Here is a 19,522-nt window from a genome sequence, read left to right as displayed (position 1 = left end):
TCCTTTTGCAGAGCAGTATTTTTTTCCTCCTCGCCCACCAAGAGCTGAACCTAGAATCTACTGTTTAGAAAATACACCAATAGCAGTTAAATTAAAACGTGGGACAAAAATTTTTACTGAATTATACAAATAAAAAAATACTCAATTTAAAAATGGTTTTCAAACTAGAGTGTACTACGTGTATAGCTGAGGGGGAAAAAAAACCAAACACCTCAAACAAAAAACAACACAACAAGACTTATCTGGACCCAAAATGGGGGAAGGGAGGGAAAGAAAGCTCATTTCCTTTCATTAAAAATCAGAGTGAAACAACTATAGTTAAACAACTTTATTAACATAGTCAAGCAGTGATTAACATTCACATCTATTATGTCACATCATACAAATGTAAATACAAAATTACTACAGTACAATATATATTCTCTGCATGATCCAAAATATTTGGTGGCCCCAAAAAACTCTCTTTAAAATTCAGCAGCTTATCAAAAATTAAAACCATATTCTATTTAAAATGAAGATCTGTTAGCACAGAGTTAGACTTCAAGAAATATCAATTTAGTACAGTTTGAGAAGTTGCAGGAGGATATATTTGAAGGACACATTCTAACATAGTGTGGCAGGTACAGGAAACATTAGATTTAAAGCTTTTAAGCATAACTCATACAACCTAAGTTGTCAGCAGAAAGATCCAGTTATTTATAACTAAAGCTAAAACTACTAAATTATTGCACCCAATGTTAACATGAATATTAATTGTAAAACTGCTTTATAATATGAAGTGAAGTCATTAACCACGTTTAAACATCTCTTCTCACAGATGATAATCTATTAAGTAAAATTAATTACACAGTATTGTCTAATTATTATCTCCATAGAAATCATCCAATCTTAATTTGGTTATATATCCACACAGGAAAACATCAATAAGGTAATACAGGGAAAGTACAGCGGAACCCCTTTATGAGGCTGGTATTAGGAGGGGACAAACACTGCCTTATAGGCTAACCATGTTGTAGTAGGCTTTGAGGAAGAGAATTAGATTTGCAAAATAACTAATTCTGCATCATACCAAGCCATAGTAAAAGGGGACTCTATGGTAGATGAACAAAAATTGTAACGAAAGGGAAAATACTATTTTCCTAATTAGTGATACAATGCTTGGCAAATAGATTTGGTTTGGTTTTAAAATGTATGAGAGGTGAAAAAAACAATCACCGTTTTAACTTCCCTCAAAATCATGCATACAGTTTTTTTTTTAAAACACAATACATTCTGGGATACAAATCACAATAAACAGTTGCTATAATTAAATGTATACCTTAAAATTAATATGTATAATTATTAGGCATAAAGATAAAGAATCCTCTACATATAAGTAATACCAATGGGGGAAAGGTCTACGTAAGACTGAAAAAGTCACAAGTCACTGGAAAGTGTACAAGTGAATGAAACTTTTATGCAAAATTTAAGAGGCATTAGAAATATCTCCATATTTAACACAGTATGAAATGTACTAAGTAGGTATACAATGCTCTTGCATGGTGTAATTACTAGATGATAGTTACACAGCTCTTTATTGATCTGATTTTTCAACTAGATTATCCCTTAATCTGAAGACCACAGTTTTAAGATTCCAATGCCTACACTTCAATAACAGTACTAGTAGCAACAGTTAGTGTTTTCCCCCTTGTAATATTTGCAAATACAAAAACAAAAAAAACCCAAAAAAACAAAAACACCTCAATAAGCAAAGCTGTGTGTAGTTTATTTAAAGTACTACTAAAGAAGGTTTTAAATTGCAGTTATGCATGGTACACTCTTCTCTTGGGAAGAATGTCTTTTGCACCGTTATCTGTTAATACATTCAATATGAATAATATAGATTAATTATATGAAGCAAAAAACCCACTTTTTTCTTTATGGCAAAGGACTTAAGTTAAATTTAGACTAAAGGGCTTAAGATATAATTAGTTTAGTTCTGGCATTTCAGCTATGCAGGGTAATTAATATAGGACCAAAAAAACCCATTTTCCTATCTTGAGGGTTTGGCGAAAAGGAGGACCAAATTGAACTCACTCTCAAGGTAAACCTGCATGCAAAAGGCTTGCCAGGAGGGATCTTGCCACCCTAGTCTGCTAGAATAAGGATTGGAAAATCTGACTAAATGCAAAGATTCTTCATGAAATACACTAAAAAACAAAGTATGATGACCCCTTATTAGCATATGTCACCAAAGCAAAAAGGATACAAGAGTATTCACCTGAGATAAAACTTGTATCTGAATATTCCATAACTGAGTAGACAAAGCATTTCAATAGAGGAAAGTCAGTTGAAATTATTTTAAAATATACATCTGATCCTATTTTACAATATATGCAATTTAAGCAATTCAGATCAATGAAAAAGTCTTAACAAAAAAAATCACAGTGTTTATCAATATGTTAATTACAAAATGTATGCTACTTATTTTGTTTTTAAGATGTAATGGCTTGGTTAAGTGTCTTAAAATCTATTCTTCTGAAACCTAACTTGCGTCACAAAATCAAGTAGCAATAATGTAAAGCATCAGAACTGGCTCTTAAAGATTATTTACATGTTGATTATTTTGGGAAATAACCAACTAAAAAATATAAAAAAGTGATTTTTTTTTACACAGTATGAAGTTATTAAAGAGATTAGACAATACAAAAAGCAAAATTCTTTCCTGAATAAATGAATTCTGTGGCACTAAGTTCACTCGCTAATGGACTGACTACAACACTGAACTGCCAAACATGCATTTAAATTATATTAAATACACTTTCTGTTTCCAACTTAGGTTGATCAGCAGCTTTTGTTCTGTTAGAATCCTTCAAAGAGAGAAGCTCGAACAGGAAAAAGAAGGCATATATAAAACAGTAAACACTGACCTCCTGAGGTTCCTACAACATAAAAATATTCAAGTAGAAAATCTACATCACTTAGCAGCGGCTATTTCCGTAGTTGGACACACTAACAGCACTTTAGTGTGTAAGGAGCAGATGAAGTAAGCCGTGCTTTAAGCATGCCAAGAGGCAGAAACACTGGAATGTAACAAAGACAAACACAAGTTCATAGACATTCAGTCAACATTCAAAACTATTAAGACTACACCACAAGAATTAAGTTGCTTTATATATATCCCATGATGTATTAAGTTTTATCAGAATAATAAATGCTAAATCAGAGCTTACCTCAAAAGATAACTTAAATGGCTTCTGCAAATTCCTATGCTATACTATGTATCTGAAATATAAATTAGGGAGAAACAATAACCTGGGGGGGGGGACACAAAAAACCCAACCCAATCAGGTTGCCAGTCATTATTTACCTAATTTTACTTTCCATTTTTAAATTAAATTTCCTTTTAATTTAAAAACAGTTAAGTGACTACAAAAATGGGCACATTATTATGTTATCTGCTTAGTGGAAAACCAATTTTTAATCAAATGAGTGACAAATTGCTTTCCGGTCAATATAGAATTGTCAATCACAGGTCCAGATAACTTTACTTAAGGTTGTTTTTATATGTCTTGTTTTAGTAAAGTGTTTAGAGAAGAATTTTGCCATTTCTTTCAACTTAAATTTTACTTATTCCAGAATATTAAGGTATCTCCCATATTAATTCTAAAAAATATTTGAAAAACTACCGACTATCACTAGGATTTAAGGATAAAATAGCTACTCTAATCAGGTTTTGGAGACTATGAAGCAGATTTTGAGCTCCCAGTGAAGCAAGGTACTAGAAAGCAAAATGCTACATACCCTTTGGATCCAACTTATAATTTAAAAACAAAACAAAACTGGACATTGTAAAATAGGATTTAATTTCAGGCTCTACAGACTGAAATTTGCAAAGCCAAAGTAGAGGAAAAAAGGTGAAAGAACATGTTTAAAAAAATACACACATAAACACACACACACACACACACACACACAATAACAAAAACCTTTTCTGCATGCTACCATGCATCTGAAATTTTTTGAAACGGTATTTTAAAATTCACACGCATACAGCTCAAACTTCAGTGCAATGGCTGTATCATTCAACACCTTTAGAAGAACAGAACCATGCAAAGAGGAGCAACTGCTTATAAAAATGGTTATTCAGGATTTATTCTGCAATGCAAAGGTGACAAACTAAAATATAAAAAGGTTGTTATGGCTTAACATTTTGTTGCAGATTAAATATGCAGCATTGAAAAATGGAAAGGTGTGGCTTCATCTCTGACCAGCAGAGTTAAAAAGAAAAATCTCTCCATTTTCCTTCATCATCATGGGATACACTGTTCAGGCAATCCAAATTAATAAAGACTTGCACTTTCATATGGACACAAGATCAAGTGTACCAGTTAGGTTTTCACATTCACAGTATATAAGAAAATACACATGGAAGGAAAAGTAAAGGGTTAACTTAACAAGGATTTATTCACAGGAATACATGTAAGTAGAGAAAAATAACAGAAAAGCTAAACAAATGAAATGAAGAGGATCCAAACCAACTTTCACTCTGTAGCTTTTTACTTGCACCCTGTGTGCATATATCTAGGGCACAGAGGGCCACCAACATGCGCCAATACAGTGTAGGAACCCTGCATTACATCCATTAACTTAAACATATCTTTAAGATCATGCTTTGAACAAAAAAAGAAAGCTTAGAAGGCAATATGTTGAGTGGGAATAAACATTGAAATATAGCAATCATGTCTTCAACTTCTACAATTGTCTTTATGTGCCAACTAACATTTATGCAGCCTCTTACAGATCTTTTACCATGTATTTTAAGTTTTAGAAGTTTTGATAAAATCACTAGTAGTATATAACCATGCAGAAAGCACATCACACTGACAGCACAGAGGCAAAGATTTTGCACAGGTATATCAGCTTTCCACATTGTGCAGGTTACACACAATACAATATCAATCTTATTCCTAACAAGATCCTAAAAAGATATTTCAAGGCCTAGCTGTAAACTACAGTACTTTATATCTATATTCTTAATAAAAATAAAAAACCCACAAATCTTAAAAAGGAATTTTAAATGCAGGGCTATATTGAATTGGTAAACTGCAACACAAACTGGCGCAACAGAGGTAAATGAATACCAGTCTCACTCTACGTGATGCAAGCATGCTACTTTCCCACTAAGTTAAAGTACTTTCAACCACTATGAGCCAGAATGCATGCCTGAACCTTAAACTGCACTTTAAAAAGAACGTCTTGGCCTAGAAATTAAATCTAATGAAGTACAACCATCAAATTATATCCACTACATTAATGTTTTAATGCAAAATCAAGATGTCAATCTTTAGTCTGATATGCCCAACCCCATTTATTCCTCCCTCCCTGCCCACCCCACAAAGGTAAAAGGAGTGACTCATTTGGCATTTCACAGGGTGCTTCATTGTTTAACTTTGTTTTGTTTTATTTCCAACTTTTTTTGGGGTACCTTAAATTGTAACTTCCAAGAACCTGCTTCTACTATGGGTAGGCAAGCTGATTTTAATTCTATTAGCTTCGTTTGTGTAGTTCTTCATCAGCATGCAAAAACAAGGCCCCAACATGTGGGAAAATTTATAAAAATATTTAAATTAAGGGAAAAAAAAAAGCTTCTTTACTGTTTGTAACCCCCATTCTTAGGTTTCCTTTATTGTGCGCTATAGAATTTTTCCTCTTTCTTATCCCTATGCATCATTTATGTGGTTCTTGTTTTGGTACAATTCCCCATAATATTCCAGGATGTACTGTTTTGTGAGTAGACTGAATAGGTTTTGTTTTTTTTTTTTGTTTTTTTGTTTTGTTTTTTTGCTTCTTCACATCCAGTGCGGAGTTGTAATTGGAGACAGATTTCCACCCACAAAGGCTCCAGATGTTAAAACGTTTCCCAACATCGACTTAATACAGTGACGGCAACACCTCCCTCCCGCCCCTCCCAGTAGGGTTGGGATTGTACTGTATTCCCTACTGGTTTACCCTTCCCCCCTGTAAAGGGTAACATTTTCCCTGGGTGCAGAGGCTCCCTCATAGTCTCCAAGACTGAAGGACCTGTAAGAAAAGAAAACAAAACAAATTTTATATTTTAACAACTGTTTCTCTTAAAGACAGTGAAACAAAAAATTAATCAAGAAAGCTACCTCTAGGTAGAGAAAATGAGAAACTAGACAAACTGCCTAAGATCATGCTAGCAGTCACTGATAATGCATGTTGCTACCTTCCGCTATGGCTTTCAACGGTCATCTGCACCAGACGTGAAAAGTGACACCAAGCTGGGGACATGCAGAGAGACGTGTGGAGCACTACATTATATTGATGAAATTTAGGTGGATGCCTTGCAGGATGCTCTCAATCTAATTCTTTATCCCCTCTTTGCATAATGGGCTCCAATGGGAATTGGTTATTCCTCACTTGTTTAACAAGCTGCCCTATTTTTTTCAAAATCAAGTAACACTATAAAATAACCCTTTACTTGGTGAGGACAAAAACATTATTTATTTACTTATTTTTGCCAATATGCCCAATATTAAGCAAACCAAAAGCCTAATCTATTGAAAAATAAAGGAACATTACTTATTGTTGGCTGTCTGGTGTTCGAGCTCAGGAGGCACTAAAGATGTTCACATCGCACGAAGGGTGCTACATTACTATAGCAAAAAGTAAATTTTAACGTCTCCTTTCGGATGTTCCTTATTAGTAATTCTTCTGACCCTATCCTACTCAGTCATTTCCTACGTTCTCAGACCTTTTGATTTTCCTGTTAAGGACCTTTTCAACACTAGCAGTGTTAATTATAAGCACATTAAGAAATAAAATCAGATCACTAGGATATCGTAACCAGTGCCCGACAGTGGTCCTTTCACAACAAATATCGACTAACCACGCATGCCAAACACTGGACATTTAAGATTAATGTGAATTTACAGAGGACGATTAGCCCATCTGTGGGAAAGTCCAAGCAGCACATTTTCTCTGCCTCTGAAAAACGGCAGGAATTGAAGATAGTGATCCACTTTTACGTCTAATTAGGAAACAGGTAATTACTTCATGCCTCGTCTTAGAACACGATCAACTCAATAAATTCATAACTGGTATCTGATAGAGATCATAGCAGTTAATAAACCTGAAAGTGCTGAAGACTCAGCTCACTGTTGTTATCTTTCAGGCCTAGATGTTAAGAGCCATTTTCATCCATTATAGTCTCATGATTTAACATAAAGACAATTAAGCACTTTTTCAAAACGCTAAAGCCACTAAACAGCCCCAAGTATTCAAAACTACAGGGGGACAATACCCAAAGGCCTCTGAGATATTCCAGAGGCTGCCAGTCTATTTTTACTGCCTTGTAGGTTACACAGCATGGATGCAGAAATCTCTTCAGGTTTAAATTCTAGCTCACAGTAAATAAGCAAGAGAGCAAACTAAAACTCCAACAGAAAAGATAATTAAATTAAATTTGGTGGACATCTTCTGGACACACATTGAGTCCACTCTCTGGCCCTCCAGTCAAGTATGTCTCAGTTCATGTCCAGAACCTAAAGAAGTGTATCCTTGTTCACTGTACTGACCCATATTCCTAACACTTATTGAGCCGCAGTATACTAAGTTCTGGCACTACATATAGTTTACTATTTAATCTTCAAAATAACTCAATGAAGGAACTGAAGCTATGAGATCAGGATTGTTAGTTTGACTTTAGTACAGAAAAACTGAAGGAACAAGAGTCCAAATGGACTTACCCCACTACTATCCCAAATCCAAACAGACTTGTCCACTGTCCATTTTAAAATATAGTGCAAGGTTACATGGTAAGTGCTCAGTAAAACACATGTTGAAAAATAAGTATTAAATATTCCTGTCTACTGAGCTCAAAACTAGTTGCAATTCTAGCAGGCTTTTCTCTAAAGGTCACAACACAGAAGTCCTTGATTTTTCAGAGACTATAAATTCACGTTTCAAAATAATGTTTACTCTGCCAGAGTGAATGTGGATGACTTCTTACAGGGCAAAAATTTTAAAAACTGGGATTAGTTTGTTGAGTAATCCAACTAGCATACCAACTTGGTTTTCTTTTTACTCAGGATTCAAAGTAGAACCATGCATTTTACCTTGCTTGCTAGTTTCTAAAACAAAAAACAAAAAAACCCCACAAACCTCTAGTCTTAGGTAATTTTAAATTTGAAGTCTAATATAAACACGAGTTTTATTCAACCTCTGCAGAAAACATATAGCTTTAAGTCTACTCAGTAATTTTACATTGCAGACCTAAGTTTCTTTACCCTGAAAAACTCCCACAAACATCTTACAACTTACCCCTAATTATGGGACTGCAGCTTAAGTGTATGAGATTAAACACCGTAAAAAGCTGCAAGACGCTCTTTTAAGGGAAGCGGAAACTGGTCAGAGAAACGCCTCCAATTTTCATCCCCAACTTGATTTTTAAATCCATGAAGGATCTGCAAAAAGTGAAAAAATCATTAATCGATCACTAACAAGAGAAAAAATTCCAATCTGCATAGCTTCTGAAATAAAACACTTAATTGACTTTTTCTAAAATTTTAACCGTTTTAAATAAATGATTCTCAAACTTTGTTGGATTCTATACCACTACATGTCTTCCCTAAAAGCACCTCATAATATATTCTAAACCTTGCTTTGAAAAGTTTAGAATTCAAGCAAGTATCCTAGTAACAGATGTATGCTAAGCCAACTCTGACCTAATACTAATGGACAACAAACAAAAAAGTACAGAATTCATCCAAGGGATAAAATTTCTATGTCGCATTAAGTCTTTTCAAACTGGAATTATACAAAGCTTTACGTTCATGTCTGCAATACACGTGACTAATTTTAATATCAGAGGATTCAAATGGGTAACAACATTTTATTTCTTATTTTGTTATAGTTGAATACTGACTGGAATTAATCCAAAGGGACACTACAAAAACAAAGAACTACACAGATTTAATCCCTGCGGAAACCACTTCAGATTTACTTTGTTCAACAGTTGACATTATACTCCAAATCTCAGCCAGCCATCTTTGAAAATATATACTATTTTGGAAAGGTGGGATAATGGGACCACATCAATCAGTGGTATTGCTTGAGAAATTATTTTTGAAGTGTGTGCTCTATTGATATGGAGTCACTTGCTGTACCTCAAGAAAAGACCAAGCCAACTTCTTTGCCAAGAACAAGGGATATGGATGGATATATATAGCCAAGAGTCTAAGTTTCATATGAAATACAAAAATAATTTAAACTTTCCAAGCAGTGTTGTAATAGTCCCAAGATGTTTATCATGAAGGCTTTAAAGTTAGTTACCTTACCTTACAGAACATGTCTCTCAGATCATCTTTTGGGTTAATCCACGATGCAACAGCATCACAAAAAAATATAAAATCCTATAACAAGCAGGAAATACACCGTAGATTGGTACTTGTCAAACACAGCAAAACATACCTATCACTACAGAATTCTACCTCAAAAAAAAAAATTTTTTTAAATCAACTATGATAAGGAAGTATAAAACACTGGCTGTCCCTATTACTCCACCATCAAGGAACCTCTACTCAATTCAATTTACATTGGAATTTAACGTGCTTTTGTATTTCTTTTTTACATCACAGAACCCCAGCCTAGTAAATATTTAGCACCAGCAATGGAAGTACCAAATGAGCAGCGATTTAAAAAACCTTCATTTACTGAATTAAAGAAATACATAAATTCAATAATCTCACAGTTCTGACTGGCCTAGAAATAATTTAAAGGTAGCTACGTACATGCCAAATAAGCTTGATTTGAAGCATAGGAATTAACAGATCTAAATTTCAGACTGAAACTTAAAGAAAATGACCAAAAGCTAGAAGGAAAACTAATTACGTAGTTAATAATACCTAACTCAACCCAACCCAGTGCAAACAAAAAATCCAATGCTCAGTTACTAGAAAAAAACCTGGGTTATTCTCATTACAAGAATAAGGTGACAAAAGGTACATGCAGCATTAAATGTTTCATTTAAATATTTTTCAATCTTGACTATCATACTGAAACAGCAGTTCAATACAGAGCATTTAAGATATCGCTTATGTTCTGATATGTTAACTATTTAAAATTTTACTATAAAGTCAGAGAACTTTCTTAATTTCAAAATTTACTGACTGAAGTATGTGCAGAAAACACATATTTAAGCAAATAAAATTCCAAGAGCCTGAGGTTCATGGTTTATTCAAATTATGATTCTTTGTCTTCCAAATATCAAAGGCTGATGTTAGAAATTTAAATTATACACCTATCGACAATTTGTGATTAAAAATTTAAACATAAAAAATGTAACTTAAGATGTTTTCTTTTCTTTTAACCACATCCAAGTAAGATATGTAAAAAGCAGAGATTTCTACCAACTCTTAAGCTGGTAGTGATTTAATGACCAAATACATATGTGTTACTTTCACGGTCTTAAAATGTTAATTCAAAAACAAACAGAACAATAAAATCCTGACGGGAAAATGCTTCTTCTTAATATAATATACACTGCATCAGATAACTCTAGAACATATATTTAAGACGACACAAAGTTCGTTAAGTATTGAAAAAAACAGGAACTTAAATGCCAGGAGGTTATTTTGCAACTAGGGACTATTTCCAAAGATAGTACTGGTTTGTTTTCATACTAAGCTACTGTTTTACAAATGTGAAATTAGGGGCGCCTGGGTGGCACAGCAGTTAAGCGTCTGCCTTCGGCTCAGGGCGTGATCCTGGCATTATGGGATCGAGCCCCACATCAGGCTCCTCCGCTGCGAGCCTGCTTCTTCCTCTCCCACTCCCCCTGCTTGTGCTCCCTCTCTCGCTGGCTGTTTCTATCTCTGTCAAATAAATAAATAAAATCTTAAAAAAAAAAACCAAAAAACAAATGTGAAATTAGTCAAAAGATTTTTTCCATTTCTAATTTGTAAGTTTTCAATACCTATCACTACATTAATTTGAATTTTATAAGCTGGTAATTAGCAATGTTTCTAAACGAATTAACAAACAACGCAGTCATTAACACAAGACAGGCAGTATCAAAGAGTATTAATTACAAGATGTTCAAAGCTTGTATCTCCTGGAAACAAAAGGTTATTTTCTTGAGAACATCTCCCATACTTTCTTACAATTCATCTGCTGAGCAACCTGGGATACTTAACCTAGAGTTCCACAGCCTGCATTTTGTTCATTTCATACACACGGTGTCAACCAACATGTTCCTCTGTTTTGTGTGTCTTGCAAATTGACACTTGGATCCAGAGGTTATCTGATACTTTTGCCAAATAATTTCTTTAAAATGCTAAAAATGTCCAGATACTATCTAAACTAAAACAGAAAACAAAGAGGAATACATCCTAAACTCTCCAAGTTAAAGCAGTTTCAATGGTTAATTCAGTATTCTATTTCGTTCACTACTGAATTTCTAAGTTTAATTCTAAGTTACAGAAAGTAACCTACTACTTGAGTCACTCTCTTAAGTGCAGATATCTGGAAAGTCAACAAACTGATATTCAACAAAAGGAAGCACGTACAAAGCAAATGTGGATGAAAGATGCTTGGGCTTAATTCAAGGCAAGCATATAACTTTGGTATCCTAACGTGCTATTTATTTCATGACAAAAAAAGATTCGGGAAGTCATAAATAAGCATTATCATTTCAAAATATTAAGAAGTATACAACTTTTATAAAAACATAATTTGTTTTTCTTATCTTTGAAAAATATGTAATATATGTGATACTTTCATAATTAAAGTGTTAAAATAATTCACCCTTTAAAGTTTCATTATTCAGAACATTAGAAGTTTAAAAATCTTTACGATGTCTTACTTGGATTACTCCACTGGGATTCACACTGATCATGGTACAAATCCCACGAAATGCTGAATCCTTTTCCTCATTGTCCCTTATATTTCTCAGAGAGGTGCACCTATTAAATTATAGAATTGAGATTAGCATTTAAGTAAAAAGCAGGTTCAATCACAATACTAATGGACAGTATTTAATGGAATAAGCACCACAGTATAGACAATGTTTAGATTCAAAGAATTTTCATAAAGCTTAAATTTCTCATTCTTCCTGCATGTTTGGCCCATCTAATCTCAATGTAGTGGAAGCCTTGAAATTCACATTTTCTTATTAATAGACTGCATTTATAAAATGGACAGTTGACTTTAATCTCCCACTTAAACTACTAATGAGGTTGAGCCAAGAAGAAATTACAAATTTTTAAAATTGTATTATGACTTATATTCCATTAAACACTACTAAAAATGACTTGAAAGATTATCAATTGAAAGAAGCAGAACATAGGATATACTGCCACAATATAAACTATTATTACACAACTTATGGTGTAGATGTTTAACTTTAACATTAACAAGCAAATAAGGTTTTTATACATAATTTAAACATGTATTTCTTAATGCAATCCAAGTTTTCAAATTAATTCTAAAAAAGAAACAATGCAAAAACCTAAATTTATAGAATTTGCATGCATCTTTATTTTACTGGTGGATATTTAAATGCTTTTCATGTATAATCAAGCTTTTTAACACAGCAAGCATGTGACAATCTTATCCCATGCATCAATTAGTCGTTAGCCACAACATAAAATAAATATACATGACGATGCTACTGAAAAACCTCACAAACCTGATAGGACAAGATTAGTCACATGGTTGGCAATGATTAAGGATTGTGATTTTTGTAACCAACTGAAAATATATCTAAAAGTGAGATAGAAAGAGAAAGAAAGAGTGAAGAAAAATGAATTAAAAAAAAAAGATTGAATAATACACACCAGGGTCTTATAAACTGCTGTAGCATGGGGGCCACCTCTTGAGGACAAACGTAACCAAGACGACCAATTGTTATTGCTAAGGTAACGCAATCACGGTTATACACCACCAAACGCCAACCAAGACATGAGCAAATGAGGGGGAAGGAGAAAAAATAAAGAAAAAACAACAAATAACTCAGAAACAGAAACCAACAGAATTTGTGTATGATAATAAACATAAGATTTCACCAGTGCTGTTTATTACCACCCCCTAAAATAAGGGGCAGCAACATATATGGCATACTCTTGGAAAAAGGAAAACAAAAGGAATTAAAAAAACTTTAAAGATTGAGAGAACACCAAAAACCATGATGAATCGCTTTTCTCGCTCAATCAAGTAAGAAGAAATTCTGTTAATAAAAAGATGAGCGATTAAATGCATGATTTAGAGATTCTCCATTCAAAGCCAGTTGAAATTTCAGAATTTAATAATGAAATCTATGTTTTTCCCCCAAGAAATATTAGTAAATGTGAATGATTACATTTCTGAATTGTTTACTCAAACACAGTTCTCAGAAGTTAAAACAGTTAAAATTTCTTTACTTCTCTAGGTCTTTTTAAATAAGTGATTTCCAATCTTTCAAAATCACCTAGGAATTTAATCGGAATTTAGGTAGTTTTGTTTGTTAACATTTCTAAGACAAACCAGTGGACCATTTGTTGCCTGGTATCAAAATCAACCATCACACTTTAGGTGCTGCAGTATGCACCAAATGAATGAATTGGAAAATTGCTGTGCTGTGTCAAATTCCATTCCAATTAACCGCTGATGGTGATGATATTGGTAACAACTCAGATATTAGCCCACTAATTTCACAAACCATATTTGACATGAAGGAAGTTTACAGTCCACTGTAATGATGTGAAATGTGGACGAAAGGAACAAACAAATAATCTGTCTTTGCTATAAAAGGCATAGCACAAAATAGATAAGACATACTGATCACATGCTAATATTTTACTTAAAAATTTCGAAGTGGGAATTACTCAAACATATTCACCATCAAAATTCAGGAAGTCCTTAAACTTACGAAGAGCTAAAAGAAGTTGCAACTCAGAACTGCATTCTGCAATTCAAAGGTACATACATATAAATACATTTATACACAACGGGAAAAAAAAATACAAACAGAAAACAAACCATAAGGTGCTTTAATGGTGTTCTCTCAAAAACTTACAGGTTAACCTTTCATAAAAAAAAAGGGTGGGGGGGGGTAAAGAAAAATGTTTAAGGATTACTTGAAGCAAACTACACAGATAATACTAAAATCCAGCAGAATCATATGAAGCAAGAGAAAGAAAACCTATGTTCAAAAGACACAAACTATGCAACATTCTCATTAAACAGGCAAGTATGAACAATCCAATGAAACATGCGATAAAGCAGATGATGGTCCATTGAAAAAGTTCAGTGTAGGATATACTAATTGGAAAAAGAGCAAATAACTGCATACACTAAGGAATTGGCTTTAAGAAAACAGTAATTAAGTTGCTAAAATCTACAGACATTAGCCACTGACAATGGTTTTATTTTTGTAATGAATAGCCCCCCTTTTGGATAAGGAATAATGGAAACATTTTCTGCAGCCACTTGTGATAAGATTAATTCAGCGAATCCCAAGTGTTTTTTCAATCATATCAATTTAATCTGTCAACTTGATGGGCATTACCAACTACTCTATTGGTTTAGAGTAGAATCATACTTGGAATATAAACTTATAAATAAAGCCAATTTGTTAAAGGAACTGTCTAACAAATTCGCAAGCTGATATCCCACAAGAAACTTTAATATACATTACATTCAACATTTATTCGCAGTTATGCATTCACATTTAAAAATAAATAGGAAGTTTCTTTAGGTTCAACAGTAATTTTATAATGGCAAGTGTTCCAAATCTGAATGTCATGTATAGGTACTGCATTCTAAAGAGATAAAAACCTGACGAGATTTCATAACCATCCTAATACATAGATTTTTGTACTTTTCATCAAGAAAATCTGATTCACTTTATGATTATAAACAGTACCCATACAGCCAAACAGCTATATAACTGTTTAATTCAAAGATTTCCTTCCATACCAATAAACATATCAACTTTAATCACATTAAAATATAAACTTTCTATAATTAAAGAATACAAAATTAAAATGCCTTTGAAAGCAAATTTCCTTATTTAGAAGACCTTATTTTAATCTCTGTCCAGTATTTCCGTAAAACCTCACTGACTATGAATGTATTTACTGGAATTACCTTACTTATATAAAGAAAAAGATGTGCCCGATTAAACAAAATTCACATCTTTTATCATTATTAACAAAAATTGGGGAGGGTGGAAAGAAATCACCCTGAAATGTGTTCTATAGTATGGAAGGTACTCTTTAATATCAACATGCTCTCTATAAATGCAAAAGAGAAACAAGCCTCCTGAATAAAAATCCCACAAGGTACTGCCTAAGTTCTCAATTTGAAGGAAAATATACAATGAAATACAAAATACACATGCCATTTTTAACCAATTAGCCCCTACACCGATGTTTATTTTTGGCCACAATTTTATAGACTAAAAAAAAAAAATTACTTCCCAGCTGCCAGTTACTCTGAATTAATATAAAATTAAAATTCATATTGTTCAATAGTTATTTTAGCTGGGGTCCATTTTAGGGAGTATTAAAACACATAAAATAGGGGAGAAGTGTTTTTGAAAGTCTCTGAAAATTGGTTATGCAATACAGTTAAAACAGTACATATGATTACTAAAATCTCAAACAGCTGTTAATAATAAGCTGGGTTTCTAAAGCTAGCTTTGCTTTGGTTTCTCTACGCATCTTAACTTTAAAAGGCAAATAGTTTTCTCTTCACCATAACAGTTCAGTCATATGGTACCTGTATTCTCTAACAACGTCTTTGGTGTGTTGGGTCTGTTAATGATTTCTACAAGCTGGTGCAACACCATAGGAATATAAGGCTGCATCTCTATACCTAAATCACCCCCAAAAGAGAAAACAAAAGAGAAAAATTTTAATGTTAAAATATTAACATAAAATACTTTGCTTGCTCCCTTTATTAACTGTGACATGTTAGTAATAAATATATATGGATAAAACTCATTTAAGTTAAAAAGAAAAAGCAATTACAAAAATACTAAGGCATCTAAAAATTTACAGTGCTTTTAAAGGGGAGAAAGATCTTACCCATTTGAATGGAGATTTCTCCAATTGCCCATGTGGCATTATTGCAGACTGAAATGAACTCTGGATTTAGGTTGGTTCCCAATATAGGCATGAAATCAGCTAGAAAAAAAATTTTTTAACAACTATGTAGTAAGCTTTTCAACAGCAGTGTATTGTGCTTTAAAGGAAATCTATTAGGTGGAAACTGAAATCTAGGCGAGAAATAGCAATTTTTAAAAGGTTTTGATAATATTTAATTTTGAGAAAATGAAAAAGGCATTATCTGGCCACTGAACTTTCTATGAAGTAGACCAGGAAACATCAAGTTTCAGTCTATTTAAGGTGTCATTAAAATGAGTTCGTCAGAGTAATCGCTCTTGTCATCAGAGGGAGAAAATTCAAAATAAAAATGAGGAAAACATGATACAACTTTCTTCAAAGCTAGTTTTTCACACACACAATTTTTTTTTTTTTTTAAATCAATGATTTTGGCTTTTAAAGTAACTTTGACTTTAGTGTTCAGATTGTGGTCTCTAAATATCATTTTCCACTTAAAAGGACTGAGGGCTCTCAGAGAAATGTCTCATTGCAGGTTGAAGGCAGGAAATGTACAAAACAAGCCTGGACTATTTTGTCATACCAGGAAGGACTAAGGAGCCAATTTGATTAAGCTCCCACTGCCAGTGGTAGGACAACTTGAGCATCATGAATTCATACTGACACTCAAAAAAGAACCAAACACAAACAAAAACTGAACTCTGAAACACAATATAGATACCTGTGGAAGATGCGGGGAATCAATTCATTATTTTTGAAAACTGGTAAACAAAGAGAAAGAGTCAAGTAATTATCCTGCCTCCCCTATATGGTTTGTACCTCACGGTAATAATACACTGGTATGAGAAATGTCTCTATGTATATATTCTCAGTTAAGTCAAGAATTAGAATAGTATCCTTTTTTTAAATCCCCATTAAGTTAGTAGATTTATTTATTTTTTTGAAGATTTTATTTATTTGAGAGCTAAAGCAAGAGAGATCACAGAGGGAGAGGGAGAAGCAAACTGGCCACTGAGCAGAGAGCCCGATAGGGGATTTGATGCCAGGACCCTGAGATCATGACCTGAGCTGAAGGCAGATCCTTTACTGAATGAGAGACCCAGGCACCCAAGTTAGTAGATTTAAGCCAGGGTTTCTAAATCTCAGCAATACTAATAATTTGGTCCAGATCATTCTGGCATGGGGGGGGGGCACGCATGAAGGGTACTGTATCATGCACCACTTGATGTTTAGCAACATTCTTTGCGTCTATCTACTAGTTATGAGTAACACACCCCAGGGTTAAACAAAATGTCTCCAGACACTACCTAATGTTCGGGGCTCAAGGTGTTAAAATTGCCCTGGCTGAGAAACCCTGATCTAGAAAATAATCATCATGGTTGAGAACATAAAAAAAGAAGAAAGATAACTAGACACAGTGTACCTCCTGAAGAAGATACACATGGTTTAAAAAGTCTTAAAGAAAGAAAACCCTTCGTACAAGTTTGAATTCATAAAAACTAAATCAGGTGGTAGGTATTGGTAGAAGAACCTTCTCATAAAATAAGAATTCATTACACTTTCATTTAGAGTAGTTAGGCTTAAACTTGAGGGTTTAATATAGCATAATTAATGTTATTATTCCAAGTTCAGAAATACAGTTGTTATTTAAAAGCACAACTGGGAATTGGGTGAAGTTAGTCAAAGGGTACAAACTTCCAATTTTAAGTCTTGGGGATGCACTGTACGACATGGTGAATATCATTAACAACACTATATTGTGTATTAAAAGTCTTAAAAGTTCTCATAAGAAAAAAAAATCTTTTAAGTACATGAGGTGATGGATGTTAACTAAACTTATTGTGATTTTGCAATATATATACCTATATCAAACTATGTCATACACCGAAACTTACACAATGTTCTATGTCAATTGTATCTCAAACAAATTGGGGGGGAGGGGGAGCCAAAAAACCCAAAGTACAACTGTATCAAATGAGAAAACCATTTCAGGTCCATGTTTTAAACCATGGTCCACTAAATTGTGTATCATAAGAAACTAGCATCCAAAACGTTGGGATATAGCAATCAAAGAAAACCAAAAACCCAATTAAATCCATGATTTTGAGAGCAATTCAGTTTACGTTATTCAAGGAATCCCTTATTATCGTCACAAAAGGCTAAGACAAATGCTATAATATTAAAACAAAAACAAACCATTATTTACTTTTAAAGTAAATTGTTTGAAAAGTTTCATATGATATCTGAAAAAGTATGCTGGTTTATGAGGAGGACTATTACTTCTGGGTACCTCTAAACCCCCCCAAAAAGAGGTTGCTCAAAAATTACCAATAAACTAGCATATGGTACTGAGGTTTCACAGGTGGGTGTCCTTCACACTAAGTTAACACTTTTCCAGCTCTTCTCGAGTCATACGAGTGAGTGCCTCATGGGCTGCTCAAGTGATTATGAATTCAATGGAGCAAGGGCATTTCCATCCTACCTGCTTCACTCAGAGCTGCCTTAACTAGCAGAATGTACATTTATAAATGTTGGGTTTCCATGACATTTCAGTTTAATAATACAGAAATATAACTGATGTAAAACTAATGTTACGCACATCATAGCAGTAGGAAATATTCATACCTATACAAGGCTTAACATGCTGAAAGCAAGCTTTCGTCAGGTCACCTAACAGGGCGAAGGAACTCTGTCGAACTTCCGGCATTTTATCCTACAAGGAATAAGAAGAAATTAACCCCAATGTGACACAGAGAATCAGGTTTTAATACATTTTAATTAAACAAGTCTCACCTGCATGCACTGATACATTAGTGTTAGAATGTTACTTCGGGCTACTAGTTGTTCGATGTTGCCTCCAAGTCCTTCAGCTAGGCCGCTGAGTAAATCCAGAGCCACTATCATAAAATCTTTATCAGGAGCCTCATATTGATCTGGTTGAGCATTGTTCAGCTGAAATTAGACAAAAGTATTAAAAACCTTACTTCAAATCAATTAGGTGAAAAAATTTGCATATATTATGTCCATCCTTAGAAAAATGTTTGTGATGCCAAGGAGGGTAGAAATAAATATTTTTAAAAAATACCATGGCTTGTGCAAGAGTCTTCTGTACTAGGTTTACACAACGCTGGTACACGGGTTCACAGTATGGAAGGAAACCAGACTGCAGGGCTGTGGCAACTGAAGATAGGCACTAGAAAGAATAAAGTACACGTGTAAATTTCTGGATATATTTAAAATTATGATAAATACTTAAGAGCGTACTCAGTAAGTTTCTGGTCATTTATGAGCCCACTCTACTATTCTACAATAACAGGTTATCTTTTCAGACCTCTCCTCTTTGCCACTCATTGCTGTTAAGTTTGCTGCTGGTAAAAGAAGGTTTCCTCAAAAGTTTCTGTAATGAACATTATCCT

General features: G+C 33.7%; 1 protein-coding gene across 3 annotated transcripts in view; it reads right to left on the bottom strand.

Annotated features, from left to right (window-relative positions):
- Positions 1 to 313: 313 nt before the first annotated feature.
- Positions 314 to 19,522, bottom strand: part of TNPO1 (transportin 1) — an 89,376-nt gene continuing 70,167 nt past the window's right edge. For 2 of the 3 annotated variants that reach the window (XM_026498810.4, XM_026498811.4), the window contains exons 16-25: positions 19,192 to 19,299; positions 18,900 to 19,058; positions 18,732 to 18,819; positions 16,071 to 16,169; positions 15,763 to 15,858; positions 12,840 to 12,915; positions 11,867 to 11,966; positions 9,342 to 9,416; positions 8,326 to 8,468; positions 314 to 6,063 (exon numbers count right to left, since the gene is read on the bottom strand). In XM_026498810.4, coding sequence (XP_026354595.1) covers positions 8,361 to 8,468; positions 9,342 to 9,416; positions 11,867 to 11,966; positions 12,840 to 12,915; positions 15,763 to 15,858; positions 16,071 to 16,169; positions 18,732 to 18,819; positions 18,900 to 19,058; positions 19,192 to 19,299 — 909 coding nt within the window. In that variant the 3' untranslated portion in view covers positions 314 to 6,063; positions 8,326 to 8,360. Of the gene's footprint in view, positions 6,064 to 6,095; positions 8,469 to 9,341; positions 9,417 to 11,866; positions 11,967 to 12,839; positions 12,916 to 15,762; positions 15,859 to 16,070; positions 16,170 to 18,731; positions 18,820 to 18,899; positions 19,059 to 19,191; positions 19,300 to 19,522 lie in introns of those variants that run through there. The other variant, XM_057307443.1, reaches the window with a different exon arrangement.

Source organism: Ursus arctos, unplaced genomic scaffold (genome assembly GCF_023065955.2).
Source record: "Ursus arctos isolate Adak ecotype North America unplaced genomic scaffold, UrsArc2.0 scaffold_5, whole genome shotgun sequence".
Classification (NCBI taxonomy): Eukaryota; Metazoa; Chordata; class Mammalia; order Carnivora; family Ursidae; genus Ursus; species Ursus arctos.
This window is presented reverse-complemented; position numbering and strand designations above follow the sequence as displayed.